Here is a 24,027-nt window from a genome sequence, read left to right as displayed (position 1 = left end):
TGTTCAAAGCTTCTACCTATCTATTACATGTTAAATTTTGGCGAAAATTGGCCGAAACAGAAATGTTAGTAAAAAGTCGTCACTTATGGGCAATAACTCCTCAAAGGGATCATCCAATAGTTTTCGCCATATTCACGTTTTTTGTAGATACTTGTTTTTCCATGTAAAATAAGAATGAAGAATATAAATTGGTAATAAAAAGAATAAGAATAAAACGTTTTAAGGATTTAATAGAAAAACATGAGGCTATCAAAAACCATTAGTCGACGAAAAACAAACAATCTGATGGTCAAAAGAGATACGACGAAAAATCAAGCAACAATCTACAAAAACCTTTGCAGAAAAAAAACAATAGAACAGCACAAACTCCATTGAAAATACCGAAGGTGAGCTCATAATTACAAGGTTTTCTGGAGAGATAATCAAGTTTCAGCTGGAAAATTTGCACCATTGTGATGTTCATGCCAAGTTAAATTGGGTAATAAATTATACACTGTCGCAATAATAGTTAACCGGAGTTCAAATCTCATATATTATTCAGGAAGATGCAAATCAAAGTTATCAACAAACCTGATGAAATTACATTTACTCCCAAAAAAAAGAATATAGGTGCGTCGACAGGGTATGCATCTCCTGCCATGCATGCATCACCCGTCATGCGAATGACAAGTCGCTTTCGGTGATGTCACAATCGACAGAAAAATGTTGGGATTGTTATTTTGATTTTGATTTGTGGACCATCTCCGTTGCCGTCTCTGTCAAAGGTTATCCAAAACCAAATTATTTTGGCATCTGGTAGAATCCTTAGCTATTGAATATTGTATAAACTTGGAGCTGCATACGTTCTTAGATACTGTATCTACTAGGAGCTACTACTCTATATGAAGGAGCTAGTTAATTGAATGTTGCTACACAGATAAAGGATCTTTACAATAGGAAAAAGGATATACTCTCCTTTTAAGTTTATTTTAGTTTTTAGCTTGCCCACATTGTATATCAAAGTGATATGATTGTTTCATTAGAAATATCAAGATATCAACGATGCAATCAAAAATCATCAGTAAAAGGATGGTAGACAACAGCAAAAGAAATTAAAACCGTGAGTGAACTCGAAAAAAAGGATACCACCCGCCCTGCAATTTTTATAATTCCCCCTTTAACATGTATGACCGGGATAAGATTCCTTTATGCACATCCGTAACAGTAGAAAGTTTCAATAATATCAGTCTATCCGTCAGGAGGAGTTGCGCTTACAAGACATAATGACAGACAGAGAGACAGATGAACAGACGGACAGCATGATTTCTATATACCACCAATATTGGTTTGTGGGGGTTCAAAAATATGAAATGACATACATCAGTCATCAAAACACCGCATATAAAACTAATGATTTTGCAACATGGGTAGACCGTAACACTGTAAATAGGAATATACAATGCATGGGGACAATTGTCTATTCATTATGCCAAACATATCTTGAGGCCATTGGTTTGATCTTTTATATACAAAAGACAGTTACAAAATCTAAAGTCTCAATCAGTAAAAACTAGAATAAACAGAAGTAAAATAATGCCAATAGGAAGTAGAAAATAACCGCTATGCAATTCCAATTACCATGACATCGGCATCGCATGCTCACTTTCATACCCGAAAAAATGCGCCAAGTGTCTTGCATTTACTGAACAAGCATAAACTCAAAATTAACATAAACACAACATAAAAAACAGCACACAAAATTAAAAAAAAACAGAATTCTAATTACATGTTTTTCTATATATATAAACATCAAAGTTTCATTTTTTTAGAATATACTTTTTCGGGATCTTCAGTTCCTATAGCGCTACATAAAATAGCAAAATTTACAAAGTTCAAACCATTCTATATAAGCGACTATATACTTGTTCATTTATGAGGGACTGCATGACAAACTCTATGACTTTATGGAAGGTTTTTTTATTTGATGCTTAGTGTATCAGAGAAAAAAATTAAATGCAATGCAGTTCTGATGGTCTTAGATATAAGAAAAAATTCTTTCATGCAGGTGAACAGCATTCTTAAAGATACTTACAATTGTAAAAGAATGCGTTTTCATATTTTCGAATAGTTACACCCTTTTGTTAAGTTCAATATTATTCAATAAAACATTCTTATGTTAAAAGAAAAGGCAATATAGAACAAAATAAGCATTACGAACCCGACGAAACACAAATGTTCAAAAAGGAGTATTTGTTCCTTTAAATCCGATGATAAGCCATATCGATACCACAGCATTATACAGTTGCGGATTGATAAATGTGTATTGTCCAACCTTAAAAAATTTTCCAATTTAAATGTGCAAGTGACAAAGTTTGCAATAAAACGAGTGTTTAGGACATAGAATAGCCCAGACTATAACATATCAAATTGCAATCACATTTAAATTCAAAATAACAAAACAACAAAACACAGAAAAATCAAGTAAAGTGTGAAGAGAATATGCTTTTGATTTTATATGCAAATTTCATTTTATTGTGTGTCATGGCAAATATTTTTTTCAGATATATGTTATATTAGTTAAGATGGACAGATAAATATGAAATTTACTGTTTTTATTAGGCTAAAAAAGTTAGGGATCATAGATTTATTCTTACGAGCAAGCTCCGAACATGCTCGGAGGATGCTAGGAGCTTTTTAAGTAGGCTCTTTTTCAGCAGTTTATGTGACAATAATTTTCATGATCCATTAAGATGTCAATCAAATCTACACCACTTCTATGATAAGGAAAGTAGAGGATTATAGAGGAAGCTCCATAAACACCTGTGTAAACATCTGGTCTATTCAAATACAGTTTGCATGAAATTTTACAGAACTATAAAATAGATCAGAAATTCTTCAACAGTGCTGTGTAATGCTTGGAAAGAAATCTCAAGTCCCCACAAAAAGTAAAAGTCATTTAAATATTTTCTTATTATGTTTAATAAATATTCCTTTTTTTATAATACAAAAATTCTCAAATTTTATAATTAAATGATATGATTTAAAAATAATTTATATGATATAATATGTTACATAAAAGTTATCAAGACACAAACAAGTCATGTGGCGATACTAAACAAGTAATTGTTTTAGTCACTTTTATAAGTATTTTTTGTTTTTAAAAATTAATAACTCAATAGTTATTTAAAATGTCAAATAAAGCATGGACTAAATGTAGTTTTTAAGAATTTTTATATCATTTCATTTAATAATAAATAAACAAGTATTTATCCAATTTTAGATGAGTATAGAGAGGTTACTTTAGAAAATAATGACAAAAATATTACTTTTAAATTAATAAATTATTTTATACAACGTCAAAAAACTTAGTCCTTACAATTATTTAAGGAATATATGTAATTGCTTTTGATTAAGATTCAAATTATAAATAACTTCAAGTCTTAATTAAAGGTTCCATATCTAGGTATAACTGTCTGTCTCTAAGATTTTAAGGGGAAATGATATTTTAATAGCCCCAAGATGCCAATCTTTGACCAAGAAGTGTGGCATCAGAAAAGCAATTAGTGCTTGTTGAGGATTTAAATAGATTTACCAGTATATTTCATGGGGAAAATAACCAGATGTCTGTGAAAATTTGTTAAAGCTAGTAAAACCTGTATGAATGGACACCTATTAAAATAATATTAACAGAAGTTACTTATTCATGATATAGAAGTAATATTTGAAACAGCCTCGTTTTCAACATAACTTGTAAAGGTAATTTTGAAAATTACTTGTTTAAGTAATGCCCCTAACTAAACAATGGTAATGTTTTTTTTTTTAAATAGCAAACTAAGTTCTTTTATAGAAAATTATGGCTACTTTAAGAAAAGTTGTAATTCATTAATGGAATCCTGGTTTGAGGGGGTAATACCACCATTGTTTTCCCTCTAGTACGTCTCTCTTTACTTGGCATTTTTTTTTAATTGTGCAGATTTAGCTTTGTTTTAAATAAAAAAATACTTGGCATGAGTAAAATTATTTCCCCTATAAGTCTTTAATTGTCATGATTGTTATATTTCAAAAAAATGTGCAGAATTTATCTATGTTTTGAATAAAGTAATACTTGACATAAATAAATGTCCTGTACTACAGTGAAAATATAGCATAACTTTTCAGTGCATATAAGAAAGTAAACATCACCAGAAGTTAACCAATCAAATTCTCTCTCCCTTTTTTCCCTGTAGAATATAGTATATTTTTATTGCTTTGAAACACCCAAGAAACATGTTTATGACTCAAAAAAACTTTTCTGCAATGAAATGGAGGGTTAATTTCAAACAACTGTCAAATTAAATAGAATATGAAAAAAGATCAACCCTTTTTTGCATGAAACTGAATGTACTATGTTTTGGTAGTATGGTGTCTTTGATGACTTTTATATTTCATTTTATATAGTATAAATTTGAAATATATTTATATTTCAAATATACAATTTTAGTGTTTTTTTGTATAATATGTATTGAAAAAGAATGATAATTATTAAGAAAATGTTTTAAAATCATTTTCTTTCTGTGAAGACTGGATACCAAGCATTGTACAGTTATACTGAAGAATTTCTCATCTATTTTATAGTTTTGTAAAATTAATGCAAGATGTGTTTGCATAGACCAGATGTTTACACAGGTGCTAATGGAGCTTCCTCTATAATGCTCTACTTTACTTATTATAAAAGTGATATAGATTTGATTGACATTTTAATGAATCATGATAATTATTGTCACATAAACTGCTGAGAAGAGCCTACTTAAAAAGCTCCGAGCATCCTCCGAGCATGCTCGGAGCTTCCTCGTAAGAATAAATCTATGATCCCTTACTAAGCGTTTACCATGTTTACTGGATTAACGTATTTACTTTATTTCAGACGTTTCTTGAAAACCTCTTATTGGTATCAATCTTGATGAAATAAATAAGTTCATGTGTTTTATTGTAATGTCAAATCTATTAATTTATATTTTAAGTATATAACATACTTACCAGTATACCAGGCCACATTTGCAGAATCAAGTGTTGTGCCATCATTCCAAATCCATGTTCCTTTAGATTCATTAACGGTAAGTCCAATCCAAATTCCATACCATTCATCATTTCTGTTTACCCTGTTAATTGTATCAATTTTATGCCTTAATGTAAGACAACCTCTTAAAGTGTATGTTAACTACGTAATGCATAGGCATCGAAACAAGGAGAGGGCAAATGAACAGGTTTTTTTTCTCAACCTTTCCTTGCAAACAGTTCAAATACATGCTTTATAAAAAAAAAGCAGATGTGGTACGATTGGCAATCATACAACTATCTGTCAAAGACCAATGGACAAAGCTGTGCCTGCCAGTATTTTTTTTTTACAACTGAGTTAGACAGCTTAGATCAAATTATAATATAACCGACATAGATAATCGATGACAATCATGCTATAGCTTCCTATTTTGATATAAATTTGTGTTATTTATCACATAAATACTTTATAAGGTTGTATTATTTAACAATTTGTTTCTCAATTGCGTCGTTAAATGTCAAATTTGTATTGATATATTTTCATTGCATTTGAAGATTTATTTATATGGTACATGCTTGAAATTCATACAATGCCAAAACCCATACACCGGCTCCATATTTAGTTAATAAGTTTATTTCCATATATCATTTAAATTCTATGATGGAACATATTCTTTTTTCCAATACGAACTCTGATAAATATACTGAATGAAAATTACTCTAAATTTCTAGCGTCCGAAGAGCTTCCCTGTATTAACCTTCATCAGGAACGCTCAAACACAATATTGGAAAGCAAAGGATCTTTAAACACCTGCAACGTGAGAAGCTATATGACACAAAATAACATAAAAAGTATAGACAAATTCGACTACGGTCAACTTTCATGACTTTTCCGTAGGAAGTTTGAACCACAAATGCCATAAAATATCACGTATTACATATAAAGAATGTGAGCACAAGAATCCGTATGAAATTTCGGTCTCATAACAACTCGTTGACATAAATCAAGCTTGTTACTTTCTGAACCTCAGCTGTTTCATCGTTTTACTAGCTTTCATATGTTGATAATTTCACGACAGTTGTCATTTGCTGATAAAACAATCCTTCAGGAGCACCTTGTGTCATGTGGGAGCTCCTATTTTTGCGTTTAGAACATTTACGTGGCAATGTTTAATTTTTGACATATGCACCGATCAATGCTCTCATTTAAATATTGCTTGAGAAATGAAATCGTTTTATTGTTTGTTAAATTGTTGTGCTGAAATACTAACATAAATAGAACCAATTCACTGCACTAGAACTATTGTTCCTGGTTGTGTGAGTTTTGTCCCAAGTCATAAGCCTGTTATTCAGCAGTTGTCGTTGGTTGCTGTTTGTCATATATGGTTTTTTTTTCCTTATTGTTTAGGCATGAATCAGGCAATTGGATTTTTCTTTTTAGATGCTTCTAATTTTGTCATGCCTGAACCTTTTAAAGTTTACTATATGTAATGAGTTTTACTCCTTGTTGAATGCCCTTTCACATGGTACAGTACCTCATAGTTGTTTACACCCTCGTCCGTTGTCCTCTGGTTGATAGTAATGTCAATGGCAATTTTACCACATCTTCTGATTTATATTAAGCACTCAAAAATTTATTAGTCAGATGACTTTTGGGAAAGGCTCAATTTGAAAAATATAAATGCAATATAATTCACAGAAAGAAAGATCTTGTAAACATGACATAAGAACTTACTGTCGAAGCAGCGTTTTCATAATATTCTGTTCGTCGACTGTTTTTGGCATAATAACCTCGGCATTTTGATTATTACAGTATTTTCTTGTATTTAAAAAGTCAAACAATTGATTAGACACTTTATAACATTTCAATCCATGAGACTCCCAACCAATAGGACAGGTCAATTTACCTATAAAATCAAACAAATTATTTAAACACAATGTACTGTTATCGTATTGATTAATGTTCTATTTTGTTATTAGTTATTCCTGATTAGTTGTGTGTATTCTATATCAGATCATCTACATGAAACCAGAAGTCCGATCAATAGTCTAGAATGCATTTTAAATTTAAAAACTACTAATTCGCAAATAAACGATAATTTTACTTATGTATAGTGGCTAATACAAGTGAAACCTTGTTCCTAAGTAGCATTTTTTTTCTGTAGAGGATTTACTTCTATTATATTTCTAGTAGACAGTTTTAAATACGATGTAATTGTTTTGAGTCCTGTGCAATGGTATTTTGAAGAAATTGTTAGACTATAATCATATGTTAATCAAGTATCCAATATTTGCTACTTGGTCATGTTGGTACAAACCCAAAAGTGACATGTTCCTCTAATAAAAAATATAGGCTCTGAAGAGCCTGTGTCACTCACCTACATCTTAAAAAATGGCCACTTTTTGGTAAAAATCATCATTAGAGGGCAATAACTCTATAAAGAGTTAACCGATAATTTCAGTCCTGTTGACGTGTTTGTAGTCTTGTTCTGCTGATCAGTTTTGCTTTATAAAATTTCTATCTATCTTTTACAGTTTTCAAGATAACAGACAAAAACATGGTAAAATCATCATTTAAGGACAATAAATGTTATAAGGAGTTGACTGACGATTTGGGCCCTGTTAACTTATTACATTCTGTCTTACTGATAATTTTCCTATTTTGATTTCTGTCTTTCCATTATAGTTTCATGATAAAAAGCACAAATGCAAAAAAAAAATGGTAAAAAAATCATTTAAGGGCAATTACTGCTATAAAAGATCACCGACTATTTCGTCATTATTGACTTATTTGTAGATCACTCTTGTTGATTAGCTATTTAAAGTTTCTACTTATCTATTATACTTTTCAACACAATAGGCAAAACACATATAATTCATAAAACTCGTCATTTAAGAGCCATAATTTCTAGAATGAATCAACTAATGATTTAAACCATGTTTGACTTATTTGTAAATCTTGTCTTGCTGATCATTTTTGCTATTCAAAGTTTCTATCTTTCTATTATAGTTTTCACGTTAATTGACAAATACGCAAAAAAAATAGCAAAACTCGTCATAAAGGGCAATAACTCGAATAAAAAATTGACAGACGATTTTCGCCAAGTACTTATTTGTAGATCTTGTTTTGCTGGTCATGTTTGCTTTAAAAGTTTATCTCTATCTATTTAGGTTAATAGATTAAAGAAAAAAATGAAAAAAAAATATGGTAACATTCATCATTTAAGGGCAATAACTCCTTTAAATTGCAGTTTTACAGTGTTGATGTACTTAGGCAGAAAGTAGATCTCGTCATTCTTAATATTGATCGGGTCAGATTTTCCCTATCAATAGCGGTTTTCTAGATAATAAACAAAACTTGCATTTTACCCCTATGGTCTATGTTTAGCCATGTCGAGTTTTGATTGGAAGACATAGTCGTCGTACAGAATTTAGAAAAATCGATAACCAAAGGATGATTGTGGCCTAGTTTGGTTCAAATTGGTTTTGTAGTTTCAGAGGAGAAAATTTTCGTAAAAGTTAAGAGACGACAGACGACCACGACGGACGACGGACGCCAATTGGTGATAATAGCTCGCTTGACCCTTTGGACCAGGTGCGCTTACAAGAGTCTGCAAGTGTATCATTCAGATTCAACATTGTATGACGTATTTGATTGTCCCAATGAATTGACGATTCTTCTCCAAACCAATCATTTTAATCTTATTTGACATAATACATTGACACATGGTGACAAGGAGGAGGAGATTTTTGTAAACGTTAACGGAAGACAGACGACGACGGACGACGGACGCCAATTGATGGTATAAGCTCGCTTGGCCCTGTGGGTCAGGTGAGCTTACAAGAGTCTTCAAGTGTATTGTTAAGATTAAACATTGTATGACGTATTTGATTGTCCCAATGAATTGACGATTCTTCACCAAACCAATCATTTTAATCTTATTTGACATAATACATTGACACATGGTGGTAAGGAGCTCAGATCGAGTATAAGCTTCACTTGCATGAACACACAATGTATGCTAATATAAATATTGTTTAAATATTAATTCTTTTGTAAGTTGTCACCTGTATAATGGTTTCGCATCAAATATTCGATGATTGTATTGGCAATCAACATCTACTCGAATGCAACGGACATCAGGCGAATGCATCACCATTTGCGCCAATCAGCAATTCATTTGCGCCTAAACATGTTTTTTTTGTCATTTGCGCCAATTTTTGCAATGCTAACAGCATTCGTAGCATAAGTTTATTATTATTTCTATATTGTTAATATAGCTTATATCCGTAAAGTCTTCAATCTACAATCTGCTAACCACCGGAACGTGGATTTCTAGAAGGACCGATGAATTCATTTATTAAGTTTCTAAAACTATTTACACTCCCAATTAAAATTTTACTACGACTTTTTGTAAACAGGTAATTTAATGACGTCATAAATAAGTATCTTAATATTATTTATATAATTCCTTTCCTGCAGAGAGGTGGATTGCATTTGCGCAAAATTTTGAAAAATGAAGACTTTTATTTGCTCCATAAGATCACATTTTATTTGCACCAACAGATAAATACTCATTTTGCGCCATTTGTTCCGGTAACATAAATAAAGATTAAAGTTTCAACTTAGTTGAATACCAAATACGAGAGTATTTGTAAACAATATTTCTAAAGTACTGCGACCGTGAATTTTCCCTCTATCGTACCTCTGATACGCCTTTTTCTATTACCGATAAAGAGTTCCATCAATGATAACTGAATAATTATTTTTCTCGGTTTGTCCTGGTCTGCCAAAGATCCATCTTTTTGCATCAAAATAGATTAAATCAATGAGCTCTGTTAGAGTGTAATACGTGTCAATGTAATAAACGTGCATATAAACTCATTGAACACCACTTACTTTACTTTCAATTGCTTTCGTTTGAGCTTTCATGATGAAGGTAAATCTAGAAAAGCGTTTCGACGCACGCAATTTGTAAAGGTTTCATTTACAAGCAGTGGGTCGACCCCGAGCGTATCACCGATCAGTAGTCGGTTCTACGGTACTGTCATGATCTACAATATATGTATGCCCCCGCCGTAGCAGAGGGGGCATTAAGTGTTACCCATATCCGTCCGTCCTGTCCGTCTAATCTGTCTCGTCCGTCCCGAAATTAGTTTCCGTTCTCTAATTTTTGTTTGCCTCAACCAAATAATATAAAACTTATACACAATGCTTATTTTTACAACACACAGATCAAGTTCGAAATTGGGTGTCGTCATTTTTTCCGTTCATGAGTTATGTCCCTTTATAAACATAAAAATTGCGGAATTTTTCATTTCCGTTCTCTAACTTTAGTTTGCTTCAACCAAATATTATAAAACTTATACACAATGCTTATTACCACAAAACACAGATCGAGTTCGAAAATGGGTGGCGTCACTTTTACCGTTCATGAGTTATGCCCCTTTATAAACATATAAATTGCCGATTTTTTCGTTTCCGCCTCTAACTTTAGTTTGCCTCAACCAAATGTTATAAAACTTACACACAATGCTTATTACCACAAAACACAGATCAAGTTCGAAATTTGATGGCATCACTTTTACCATTCATGAGTTGTGCCCTTTATAAACATAAAAATTGCTGAGATTTTTGGTTTCCGTTTTCTAACTTTAGTTTGCCTCATCCAAATGTTATTACACCTATACACAATGCTTATTACCACAAAACACCGATCAAGTTCGAAATTGGGTGGCATCACTTTTACTTTTCTTGAGTTATGCCCATTTATAAATGGAAAAATTGCTAAATCTGTCGTTTCCGTTCTCTAACTTTAGCTTGCCTCAACCAAATGTTACGAAACTTATGCTTATAATCACAAAACAGTCTTAACTACGAGAATCCTGCATCTGTATGTGGAAGTTGACTCGTGCATATTTACAAGCGGGGGCATCTGTGGCCCATAAACACATTTTCCATTTATTTTTCTAAAAGTCCTCGTTGATGAATTAAGAAATTACTGAGAATCTATGGTTTCCAACTCCCTCCGTCAAAATTGACCTAAGACGAACATGGCTATTACTTTTAATGTCTCTTTTGGTTGTACAGCTCCTAACATTTCTGAGTATTTATAAATTCCAGGCTTTCAATTGTTTGGGTATGAACGTTCTTGATGAGGGTAAGTTCAGAAAAACTCTTCGGTCGCACGAAATTTGTAAAGTGTTCTTTACTTTTAATAGTACTGGATGCCCGGAACTGTTAGTCCACATGGTATCATCAGCTCAGTAGTCGATACTTCGTTACAGACATGATGTATAAACCTTTTTTTCTAAAAGTCCTCGTTGATGAATTAAGAAATTAATAATAAACTTAGGACCAAAATCCATAAGGAAAATTTCACCTTAGAAGAATTTGGCTATCTATATGTATGTCCCTTTTGGTCGTTTAGCTCCTAACGTTTCAACATATTCAAATATTTTGGATTTAGTGTTCCCATTTAAGTTAATTCGGACGCTAGAAATTTATAGATAAAGTGTTATATTCATTTACCTCGCGTCTTCGGATTAACCTATGCAACGTTTAATCATGTAAAAATAATGTGATCTTACCTTGTCGTTATAGAATTGCCCAAATTAAATGATTAAATTTGGCGCATATGAAAACTTTGTTTTGGAGCAAATGAAATTAATTTTTTTCTAAAATTTGCACAAATTCAAAACCGCATGTTACGAGTGATTATCGTTATTCGCGTACAGGTTTATGTGTGTATAATATGGTAAACCAAATATTCAGTATGATAAAACTTTGTTTCACAGCAAGAGGCAACACATATCAACAATAGACATGTGTATACACAATATGTCAACCATAAAATCGTCCTGAGGATGAATTGTAAATAATTTAAACTGCAACAATCAAAGATGTATACCCAATTCTCAAAAATATCAAAATATGACATACAAGTACTTTTTAATATATTTTTTAATACACTTTGAGATTTTTTTGTCTTAATATGTTCTGTGTTTGTTTGTATATTTTGATTTGTGTTTTGTTGGCCTTTTTGTTTTTTTGTGTTTTTTTTTTTTGTGGGGGGGAGGGGGAAGGTGCTTTAGTTTCAGGACTTGTTTGAAGAGAATATATAATGTTGAGTATCGCTATCATCTTATTAATTAGGATACAACCGAATCATAAGACCTCGTGGCGAAACGGTATATGTTATCTACTGTAAATAAATACTGTATTGTAATTTCACTCCTACAATGATATCGTAATATCTTTTTTAATATTTGATCTATTTTCATAATGGAATTTTATCATATTGAATGCGGCAAATCTCAATCCTACATTATTAGGTCTCTGCACCTTACCATTCTTATTTCTTTATCACTTTAAAACAAAACTTGTGCTGATCGTTCAGAATAATAAAAAAAAATAGATAGGAGAATGTACCAAGAAGGCTTTAGAAAATCATAAGTCGAAGAGGAACACACATCAGTATGTTCAAACGGAAATAAAGAAAAAGAAAAAACAACAATCCACACATCACTACCAATAAAAGAAACAATTGAGTAATAGGAACTCCGCTTTTTCATGTTTGAACTTAATATAAGGTGCTTCGGATGAATAAACAGATCCTAACCGTGATGTAGATCATGGGTATAAATTGCATTCGATAATGTAACGATAGACAAAAAAGGACGGGTTGTAGCTATTGGACATATCCGTTGTCCTATGTGGCACATACAGTCAGTAACTGTCGACATATTCATTATGCTGTCGGTAAAACTTTCAAAGCGATGAAATTCATTTTTACCAACAGGAACGCTTGATTCAATAAATACACTAGATACAACAATTCCCAAAGGTTTGATACAAAAGTACTTCTTCCTCTTACAATAAAGCTACGGGTCTAGAAAACGACATTCCTCCAAACTCATAGCATTTTCCCGGACATTGAAATGAAGAATGCAAAACTTTGGCGATCTTGATATAATTGACGATCGATGGAAAAAAACCGATGACTTCGAACCGAAAATACATAATTAACAACCGAAAATCCGTATCGTTATAATAACGTGCGAACATGTGTGTGGTTGCATGTAAAGACATGGAATGCGTGTACACGCCGTGTGATGAAAATAGCGCGTGTAAATAGTCAAAAATGAGTGTATTACAGGCGTACTAAATTATAAACCAGGTATTTTTATGAATATTTACCTGAAACAGCCTAGATTCATAAACGCTGTTCATTTGATGGTGCAAAATCCTTGATTTTAAGCTATTCCTAGACTTACTTTGATTCTTGACTGAATAAGACATTCAGGAAACAATGATTGAAAAGAAAAGATGAACGTATTTCATTATTCGTGAAATCAAAGACGATAATCAGACTAACAACACTTTAAGTCTAACACAACGCCGTCCATGAACAGTCACGCCTATTCCAACTGTTCATTCACTAGTTTGACAATATTGCAATCTTGCTGAACCACGATTAATCACATCTTCTCAGCACTGAAACTGTGTCTCTTGGACTGGTTCACAGGCTACAGAGTGAGGTTAAATAATAATCCTCTAACAATAAATACTTTTGATGAAAAAGAGATTTCAACTTTAAATATCTATACTTATATCATCATTTTACACAAATTGTCATCAGTTCTTTATTTTGTCTAAATTACCAGTTAGTATGCACAAAAACAAGTACCTTTGTAAATCGTATTGTTTAAAGCAAAGTCCGAATATGAATAAAAGGAGATGTAGGGGATACGTCAATTAGACAGCAGTCAAACGACTAAAATTACCGAAAGACTTCTAGAGGGCAACATATACAGTCTTCAAAGTATAAGTACCCTGCCACGTTCCTCCTATGTTTTTGTTAGATGTATTTCTATTTGTGTCCATCTAATGAATTAAGCCTTTTTCAACTGATTTTTATAGTTTGTTCTTATGTTGTACTGTTACACCACTGTCCCATGTTAGGGGGAGGGTTGGCGCCTTCAAACTAGTTTAACCCCGCCACATTCTTTGTGTGCCTGTCCCAAGTCAGGAGCCTGTATTTCAGTGGTTGTCGTTTGTTGCTGTTTCTCGTATTAGTTTTTTCGTTTGACGTTTTGTATGGTTTGGGCTTGTTTTGTGCCGTTGCACCACTATCCCAGGTTATGGGGATGGTTGTCCCTCCAAACTAGTTTAACCCCGCTACATTCTACTTGAGTCTGACTAAGTCAGGAGCCTGTAATTCAGTGGTAGTAGCTTGTTGCTGTGTAACATATTTGTTTTTCATTCATTATTTTGTACATAAATTAGGTCGTTAGTTTTCTCGTTTGAATTGTTTTACATTTGTCATTTCTGGGCCTTTGAGAGCTGACTATGCGGTATGGGCTTTGCTCATTGTTGAAGGCCGTACGGTGACCTGTAGTTGTTAATTTCTGTGTCATTTTGTATCTTATTGAGAGTTGTCTCATTGGCAATCATACCACATCTTCTAATTTTTATATTTAACAATACACAGGTGTTAAAACAATATTATCTCAAGCTGTTTATCGTTCCGAGTCAATAAAAGTTGTGAATACATTTTACAGAACAAACAAAGACCTGCCATTAAAACTTAATTCTCCAACTAGTAAAAAAAACATTAGAGTATGACATTGAACCACTGACGAAGTTCCTAGAGTCCATAATCGGTAAATTGAACAATCTCTGTTTCATATGACAGTACAAACAAACGCTAACTTTTTTTCTGTATTTCACTTCTGTCCATGGTGTTGTCTTTTGAAGACACTGCTGTTACCCTGGTAAAAAAACATTTTTCCGAGTAAAAGACTATTTTTACTTACATCACATTTTCTTGTGACACTTTAGCAAGGTGCTACTGCTGTCCATGAGGAGTCCAGATATATTCATATGTCAATACCCCATTCAACCCTTTGGGTGTAACCATACAAAGTACTATAACGTCTATTACCCTCCCCCTTCACACCCCTCCAGACGTTCTGGATCCGCTACTGCGATATTAAGATGTAATGCTCATATCGTATATAGAACATATGTAAGCCTATTACTCTAATATGATTCTGATTGCTAAAAAAATAATAGTCTGATAAACCGAAATTGGAATAAGCTAAATAGACTCGATTTTATAGTTTGTTCTCATGTTGTGCTGTTACACCACTGTCCCAAGTAAGGGGAGGGTTGGAGGCCCTCAAACATGTTTAACCCCGCAACATTCTGTATGTGCCTATCCCAAGTCAGGAGCCTGTAATTCAGTGGTTGTCATTTGTTTATGTATATCATATTTTTTGTTAATTGATTTGTACATAAATCAGGTTGTTAGTTTTCTCGTTTGATTATTTTACATTTGTCATGTCGAAGGTTAGTATAGCATCCTATTCGGTATTGGTTTTGATCATTGTTGAAGGCCGTACGGTGACCTATAGTTGCTAAATTCTACATCATTTCGGTCTCTGGTGGAAAGTTGTCTAATTGGCAATCATACCTTATCTTCTTAGAGTTATATTTATTAAAATGATGCATAAGTTATAACGATTCGCAGATTACTCTAAAACTAATGTAGTGTGATTGCCATTTTTAACCCTGTTCACTAAAGTCGGATGTGAACAACTATAGGTCATCGCAGGTTCTTCGAATTTAGCAAACCCCATACCGTATAACAAAATATAAACAATTCAAAAGAGAAAACTTACGGCTGAATTTTTTAAAGTTCATTTTTGCTGTTTGAGTAAGGGAAATGTTGATTTTCATATCCTAATGTAAACATCAAAAAATGCATTTCCTTTAGCTAGTAACCCATGTCAATTATTTTCTATATTTTTAAAGGCAGATTTGTTATTCGACCCAAAATCATTGAGGTTAATGTTATTTTTATTTATCAAATACAAAATGTCAAAGATTTATTCTAAATATCAACAATCTAAAAATTAAATACGTTTATTAACGGTTAATTTGGTTTTTGCCGTCATTAAATCCTCAAGTCCAATAAATAAATCCTTGTTGCACTTTCTAAAGTGTATTTACAAAAATGTATATACATAGTACATATCAGTACAAATAGTTTAATAGTTTATCTGTATTTTACATATTGTAATATTCTAGATATTTTGTCCACAGAAGTTCTATATAGATAAAAATCAGAGGTCAAAAGTGAAGACACCTATGATAAAAACAATTGTAAGAGAGGAATTCAATATGTTACATTGTGAGTGAAAGGAGAAAAAAATAAATGCAATCAATGTACTTACTTAGCTGTGAATTTATCAGCAGCTGGAACATAGAAATGACCAATAGTCTTACAAAATATAGCATCCTACAAGTATACAGACACAGCACATTTGACAATATGAACTGTTTTGAAGCTGAATCAGATATTGGTAATTTTAATTATTAAAATTAATTCATAATTGAATGTCCTTAGTCTTCGAATTCCACTTTTTTCCATCTAGGTGCACAGATCGATGTAGGTTACTAACTCAATAATTTAGACTGGTGTCAATATTTAACATCAACTTTTGAATTTTCAACAATCAATTTTGTTTATTCAAAATGTTATTTTCATTATTCGATTCATCACCCAATATTCAAATTTTCAAACATTCGATTTCAACATTCAAAATTTGTTTTCAATATCTAACATTCGTATTTCAGCATTCATTTTTCTTTTTTCAACTGTCAATATTCGTTTTTCACCTTTCAATATTCGTTTTCAACATTTAACATTCGGATTTTTGACATTTAATTTTCGACCTTCAACATTTGATTTTCAGCATCAATTATTCGTTTTCAACATTCAAAATTCAAATTTTGACATGCAATTTTCAGCATTCAACATTTCATTTCATCATTAAATCTTCGATTTCAACTGTCAACTATAATTTCAACATTCAACATTCCAATTCAATGATTGCAAATATTCGGTGACCAACATTCAACATTCAGCATTCCATTCGAAACTTCAACATTCAAAAATTGAACATTTAATTTTCAACATTCAACATTCGATTTTCAACATTCGACGTTTAATTTGTAACTTTTGATTTCAATATAAAACATTCAAATTTAAACTTAAAACCTTCGATTTTAACATTCGATTTCAACATTATACATTTTCATTTCCATTTTCGATTCTTCATATTTCAACATTTAATATTTGACTTTATTACTCAACATTTAAATTTGAAAAATTCGATTGTCATCACTTAACATTCAATTTTCAATATTCGATTTCAACCTCCTTTTTTCTAACATTCATACATTTTCCATATTCAACATCGAAATTCATCATTCAACATTCGTTTTTCGTCAGTCAAATCTCGTTTTCAACTTGCAACATTTAATTCTCAATATTCAATTTCCATCATTAAACATTCAATTTCAATATTCAACATTCATATCTCGCTTTTTGATTTTCACCATTCAACATTTAAATTTCAACATGTAACTTGTTGAAGCGGAGTGGGAATATTAAATGTGTAAAAAAGGTTACCAGATATGTGCAAATTATGTTTAATGGATCTAAATGTCATACCCACTGAGTAAAGCAAGCTTGTTGTCGTTGTCGTTTGTTGATGTGGTTCATAAGTGTTTCTCGTTTCTCGTTTTTTATATAGATTAGACCGTTGTTTTTCCGGTTTGAATGGTTTTACACTATTCATTTTGGGCCCTTTATAGCTTACTGTGCGGTGTGAGCCAAGGCTCTGTGTTGAAGACCGTACTTTGACCTATAATGGTTTACTTTTATAAATTGTGACTTGGATGGAGAGTTGTCTCATTGGCACTCATACCACATCTTCTTATATCTATTTACATATAATGAATTCTCAATAAGGGAATGGGGAATAAAATAGGAAAAGTAAATATTTCGGTATATGAACATGGATCTGAAATGTGTAGTAAAGGTGATTATAGATAGTGCAAAGTGGGATTTCTTGTTCCACTCTGTGATTAAAGTAATTTTCATCCTCATGTTAAACTTTACGACAAAAGAGATGATTTCAGTTTCCTAATTGTGAACTTTCCATTTCTATGTAGCAACATTCCAGCAGCGCCTGCATACGGAGTATATATCTCCCAATTGATATGATATTCCCGGGCTTGTATTTCCTATCATGATTTTCTTGATAGAGGGTTGCTGCTCACAAGGAAGCTATTAAACCAAGAGTTCCAAATGGTGAAGTTGAAATCATCCCTTCGTAAATTTTACGGACGCCATCACGAGTTGGTTGACCGTTATGGAATAACCGTTTCACAGATGATATCGGATATCTTCCATTGTCGTAATTACAATCTACTTCCTTTTTCACCACGAATGTGACCTACCGAATTAGACTATTTACCGGATTTGTAATATCATGAGCAACACGACGGGTGCTACATGTGGAGCATGATCTGCTTACCCTTCCGGAGCACCTGAGATCACCCCCAGTTTTTGGTGGGGTTCGTGTTACTTAGTCTTTAGTTTTCTATGTTGTGTCTTGTGTACTATTATGTGTCTGTTTGTCTTTTTAATTTTTAGCCATGGCGTTGTCAGTTTATTTTCGATCTATGAGTTTGACTGTCCCTCTGGTATTTTTATAGAATAAAATATTTAATGTTGAAAATTGAATGCAGAATGTTGACTGTTAAATATTTAGTATTGAATGATGAAAAGTTGAATTATATGAATGATGAAAGCGAGGTTGCAAATAGATATAACGATATTGGGTCATGCTTTTATATATGTATTTTTTAGCAGTACTCTTTAAACGGCACTACATAAATTTTACGTTCACCGTCACGATTTAATTGGCTCATACGACATGTCTGTGTCTATTGTACCGTCACGATTTAATTGCCTCATACGATATGTCTGTGTCTATTGTACCATCACAATTTAATTGGCTCATACGATATGTCTGTGTCTATTGTACCATCACAATTTAATTGGCTCATACGATATGTCTGTGTCTATTGTACCATCACGATTTAATTGGCTCATACGATATGTCTGGGTCTATTGTAACAATTGTGTCCTATTCCCGATTGTGACATTTTGACTGAGTGTAGATAAGCATGACGGGTGATCCATGCATAGCAGCAGACGCTTACCCTGTCGACACACCCGGTCTTCATCCTTTTCGAGTTCATGTGATTCCCTTTTTTTGTTTGCCACTTTGAATTTTTTCCTTAATCGATTTATGAGATTTGAACGACGGTAAACTACTGTTGCCTTAATTTGCGCATGTGTGTGTCAGTCAAGTGTGCAATTTTAAGTAGAACTTCAATTGAATGTTTCTGTTTCATGATTATCACCAAAATAAAAAAACAAACGGTAGGAGAGTAATTAGACGGACATGTCTCAAAATGACAAAAGACAAGAAGCAATTAAAAAAACATTTCGAAAACCAATTATAGATTGGACAAAAAGAACCAACCAAAAACATAAATTATAATATTATCAAGAGACAATGATGACAAATCGAATTTGCAACTGATTCTTGGCGACGGTATTTATCGCTTGCCATCTCGAAGAAAATTTGACAGTTTTGAATGTTTCACAAATTGAAAATGTGTAAATACAATATAAAATGTAAAAGACTTGTCAGCACTTCAAACATCCCTGTTAACAGAATGGGGGCGTCAAATCAATGTTCTTAGTAGAACGTGTGTAACGCTTTCGATATATTAAAAGGCTATACAACAACTCTTTGAATTTTGTATGTCATCTGGATTTAAAAGTGTCAACCGTTTAAAACAAACGTTGACAGATATAACGTTGTTTTGTACCAAAAAAATCTTCTTCGATAAAAAGTTCACTTTTTTTTATGAGATATCATACAAAACACGACTAAAGTATACCGATGTGTATAATAAATCTGAAACGCCGGTATAAACATAATACTAGTTACTGAAAATAGTGAAAATCGCATGAAATCCAACGTAGTAAACTAGTTTTCGGATTTGGAATATTATCCTGCATACACATCATCTGGTAGTGTTCCTCAGCTGTATTAAGTTTCAACATTCGTCTACCTGTTTACCAGTTGCGCGCAGTGGGTATAACACAATACTTTTAACTAAAGAACTTCCTTAAAACGATTCTATAGGTTCGGATGATATTTTAATTTTCATCTCTGCAAATTATTATATTGAATAATAGATAATTCAAACTTGTATGTAATTCAATGAAACAATATTATGAATGTGATATTATCTAGTATGTACTTTCCGCTGTTGGCCTTTTTTTATTTTTCTTCATGAATAAGCAACATTAATTTTCAATTTATATTAATGCTGATTTATATAAAAAATAAGGATATTTGCCATGTTTGTCAATGAGACAACTATCCAGCAAAGTTCAAATGAAGTTGATGTAAGCAATTATAGGCAACCGTACTGCCTTAAACAATGAGAAGGTTTCATATCGAATAGTCGGCTATAAAAGGCCCCGACATGACAAATATGAAACAATTCAATTGAGAAAACTAACGGTAAACTTAGTGCATTACGAGAAAGCCGGTGTATAATTTCTTATGCATAAACCAATATCATTTCTTGTTCATGAATTATGTGATTGCACAATTGTTTTAAAAACTAAGGAAGCAGTTCCCTCAGACAAAGCCTATCTTGGACGGATTTTCCTGTCCTGTTTAAGCATTTGATTTCATGTCCTCAACTGTCATTAGTTTTCGCTTAAGCGGAGTTGCCGAATGTTCTTCAACTTTTAAATCTTATGTGTCAAGCGGACTTGGTGAATGTTATCCGTCTTTTTAAACTTCAAGTTTCAAGTGTATCTGATGGAGGTTATTCCACTTGTCAACGGGTTTGACCTAAGATACAGGCTATACAAATATAGATTCACTTAAACATGAGCAAACTTGTTTTGAAAATAAATTTCCGATACAAATAGTAGTCAAATCTTCCTATATGGCACAATTTGTAAAACTGATTACAACACAAATAAATTTTTTCTCAGAATCAAGTTTTAAAAATATGAGAAATATCTATAAAATACGATCATATCACTTTTTTAGATAGCCTGTATTTCAATTTCATTAAAAATATATTATGTATATCTGATTCATACTGCTGGAAGAATCAATTGAAAATCTAGTTATATTTCAAATCAATCTCAAAAATAACATATCTTTTTTATAGTTTTGATTATTGTATGCTGTTACACAACTGTCCCAGTTAAGAGTGTGGGTTGAGAGTTCACAAACATTTTCCACCTCGCCACATTCTTCATGTTCCTCTCCTAAGTCAGCATCCTGTAGTTCTGTGGTTGTCGTTGGTTGCTGTCTGTCTTCTTTGGATTTATTTTCTATTTTGGAAGCATAATCAGAATGTTGGTTTCCTATTTTGTATTGTTTTAAATTTTATCATGCGACGAGGCCTTTTGTGCCTTACGGTACGGTATGGGTTTTGCTCGTTGTTGAATTCCGTACAGCGCCTAATAAGTGTTCACAGCCTCGTCATTTGGTCTCTAGTTGATAGTTTTCTCATTTGCAATTCTACCACATTTCATTATTTTTATATAGCTTGTTAATAATCGAGCTATTGTTAGATTGAGACCGATTTTCACATGTCAGCCTTTTAAAAAATTTACTTAAACAATTTATATTTGTCCAATAGGAAAGCATTTTATAGATTTGTTCTGTTACTAATAAAAGTTCCGAAATGTACACCAAATGATAATTCTAGAGTTAGGCGAAACTCCTTAATCAGTGTAGGACATGAGTCGTCGTTCTTTTATGTTGAATGGTAGAACAACCTATGAATTGGCTTTGAGAATCCGTTTTATTAATAAACATTAACAAATATTCTGTTTCAAGAAACTTCTTATCTTAAACATGAGTACAATTCGATGTCATCTATAAGTCCAACACAACATCTATACATAAATAAGAAAACATTTATTTTAGTGCAAAAAGCATATTACAATTAAACACAAGCTTTGTTGAACTTTTTTTTGATTTATAAAAAATAACTCACATTAAAACAATATCACATATAACTCTACAACATACACCGATCACCAAACAGCACTATGTGTCAGGAAGCAAAGTTAAAATATAAAGCTGGGAGTTATGCATTAGGTAGACAATTTCATCTTGAAATACTCATGTTCCAGGTGTTCAAAAAGAAATTGAGAGAACTTGCGAGGGGGACAATTTTAATAGAATTGTTTAAACTGCATTTATTGACGTATTACAAAATACATTGTCATATCAATGGTTAGAAGGGTACAGGTACATTATAAGCTTATGTTGCGGAAAGCACTTCTAACCTGTTGTTTTCGTCGTTATTCGTATTAAGAGGGAAAGATTACTGCGTACGTATTATCAGTTTTTTCAAGAATTTTCTTCAACAAAAGCAATATTACCCCGGTGGAGAACGCGCATTTATTACGAATACAGTTTTATTCCGACTGATGACAATGTGTTTGTTACAAGTTTTTATTATGCACCTGCATTTATTCATTTTTCTCCTTTCTAAAATTGTCCGCGATGAATATGTCATAATAGGTAGTACGGTTATCTATTTGAAACCTGAATGCACTTTTGCACCAAATCATTGCAAAATGTTACACCAAAAAAATGTCATATTAATTCGAAGTTAGAATCTAGAATCCCTCGGTTGAACTGCCAAAAGAAAAAAGGATATCAAAATATTGATAACCTTTAACTAGCTCATATGGTAAATGTAAGTAATAGTAAAAGTTCAATGATAAGGTAATATTGATATTAAAAGACCTTCGAACAAAAAATTTGAACAGCCCTTTTTGTAAGGAGGTTTTTTAATGTCAATATTAACTTAATCCTTGAATTTTTACTGACTTACAAACCTTCAGAAACATAAAAAAGGTACACAAAAAACACATGCAGAAGCCTTATTCCCCTGAAATGGACGAGTCTAAATATAGTCCAAAAAATGAAAACAACACGTTATAAATTGCTGGCGTGCGAAGCGCTTTTCTGGATTTAACTTAATTAACAGTTACCTAATAGCATTGGAAATGGACCGATAAAATGGCAGTACATCATTTAATTATTTATTTATTATAAGTTTTTTTAGCATCAGAATAACACCATAGGCAATGATAAGATAGTTTTATAAAATTAAGGGGTAAATTCATATTTTTGAATTCCAACTTTTCAAAATAACGATTTTTTACTTTATAAATGAGTTAATCGTAACTCTATACAAACCTCATTTACAACTGACCAATGAATGTTCTGCATTAGATCTTTTTGTTAGATATATTTGATATTTTTAATCTGTCAGTAATCATGAAATAGATTCTTAAAGACCAGACCAAATGAAAACAGTAAGTAAACTCTTCCAACAATTAGTTATTCAAACCGCTTGTTTCACAACTTTTTAATCGAACAGACCTAGATGCATAATGTCCTTCACAGTATTTAGGTAAATGTCTATTTGGGTTTTAATTCCGTAATTTTCCTACGCTACGTAACATGCAAATGTTTCAAAAAATAAATGGAAAGAGAAAAATGATGAAAGAAATGTTAAAATTTACTCTTCAAAAATCAAATATAAAAATCAAATATATATAAAAAAAAACTGAAAACTGCTTGAGACAATTCTCAACTGAATACTAATGGTTATACGTTACTAAATGAAGCTGATTAATGGATTGCTCCCTAAATGTCCAGTGGCAAATATGTCATACATATTCACGACAAAATGCAACGTGGATCGACCGGAATCAAATGATAACAATTTTAGAATGACACTGTAATACGAAAGAGCGTTGACTATAGGTTAAACATAAGCCGTACTTAAGTAAAGTTGAACCATGATCAAAATCGTAAGTTATGTTAGTAGCTCTCCCTGATAATTTTCCATTGCAGACGAATGCCAAAAACAAAACGACATGAATTTACAATCAATAACGGCCACTATTAGTAAATGAGATATGGACTTATTTTGTAAATAACTTCCTATTACATCCAACAATTTCCGGCTTCGGACAGGTTTATATTTCCACTGAAATACCGTCTGATTATTGACCGAAG

At 32.2% G+C, this 24,027-nt stretch overlaps 1 protein-coding gene across 1 annotated transcript in view; it reads right to left on the bottom strand.

The window, feature by feature from the left end:
* The window catches only part of LOC127714837 (uncharacterized), a 30,090-nt gene extending 13,625 nt beyond the window's left edge, over window positions 1-16,465 (bottom strand). Inside the window, exons 1-3 of the mRNA XM_052220868.1 lie at window positions 16,255-16,465; window positions 6,749-6,920; window positions 4,996-5,117 (exon numbers count right to left, since the gene is read on the bottom strand). Of these exons, the coding sequence (XP_052076828.1) occupies window positions 4,996-5,117; window positions 6,749-6,920; window positions 16,255-16,318 (358 nt within the window). The 5' untranslated portion in view covers window positions 16,319-16,465. The remainder of the gene's footprint in view (window positions 1-4,995; window positions 5,118-6,748; window positions 6,921-16,254) is intronic.
* Between the last annotated feature and the right edge of the window lie 7,562 nt (window positions 16,466-24,027).

This window comes from Mytilus californianus, unplaced genomic scaffold, assembly GCF_021869535.1.
Source record: "Mytilus californianus isolate M0D057914Y unplaced genomic scaffold, xbMytCali1.0.p SCAF_9, whole genome shotgun sequence".
Lineage (NCBI taxonomy): Eukaryota > Metazoa > Mollusca > Bivalvia > Mytilida > Mytilidae > Mytilus > Mytilus californianus.
Note: the sequence above shows the minus strand (reverse complement) of the source record. Positions and strands in the feature narration are given on the sequence as shown.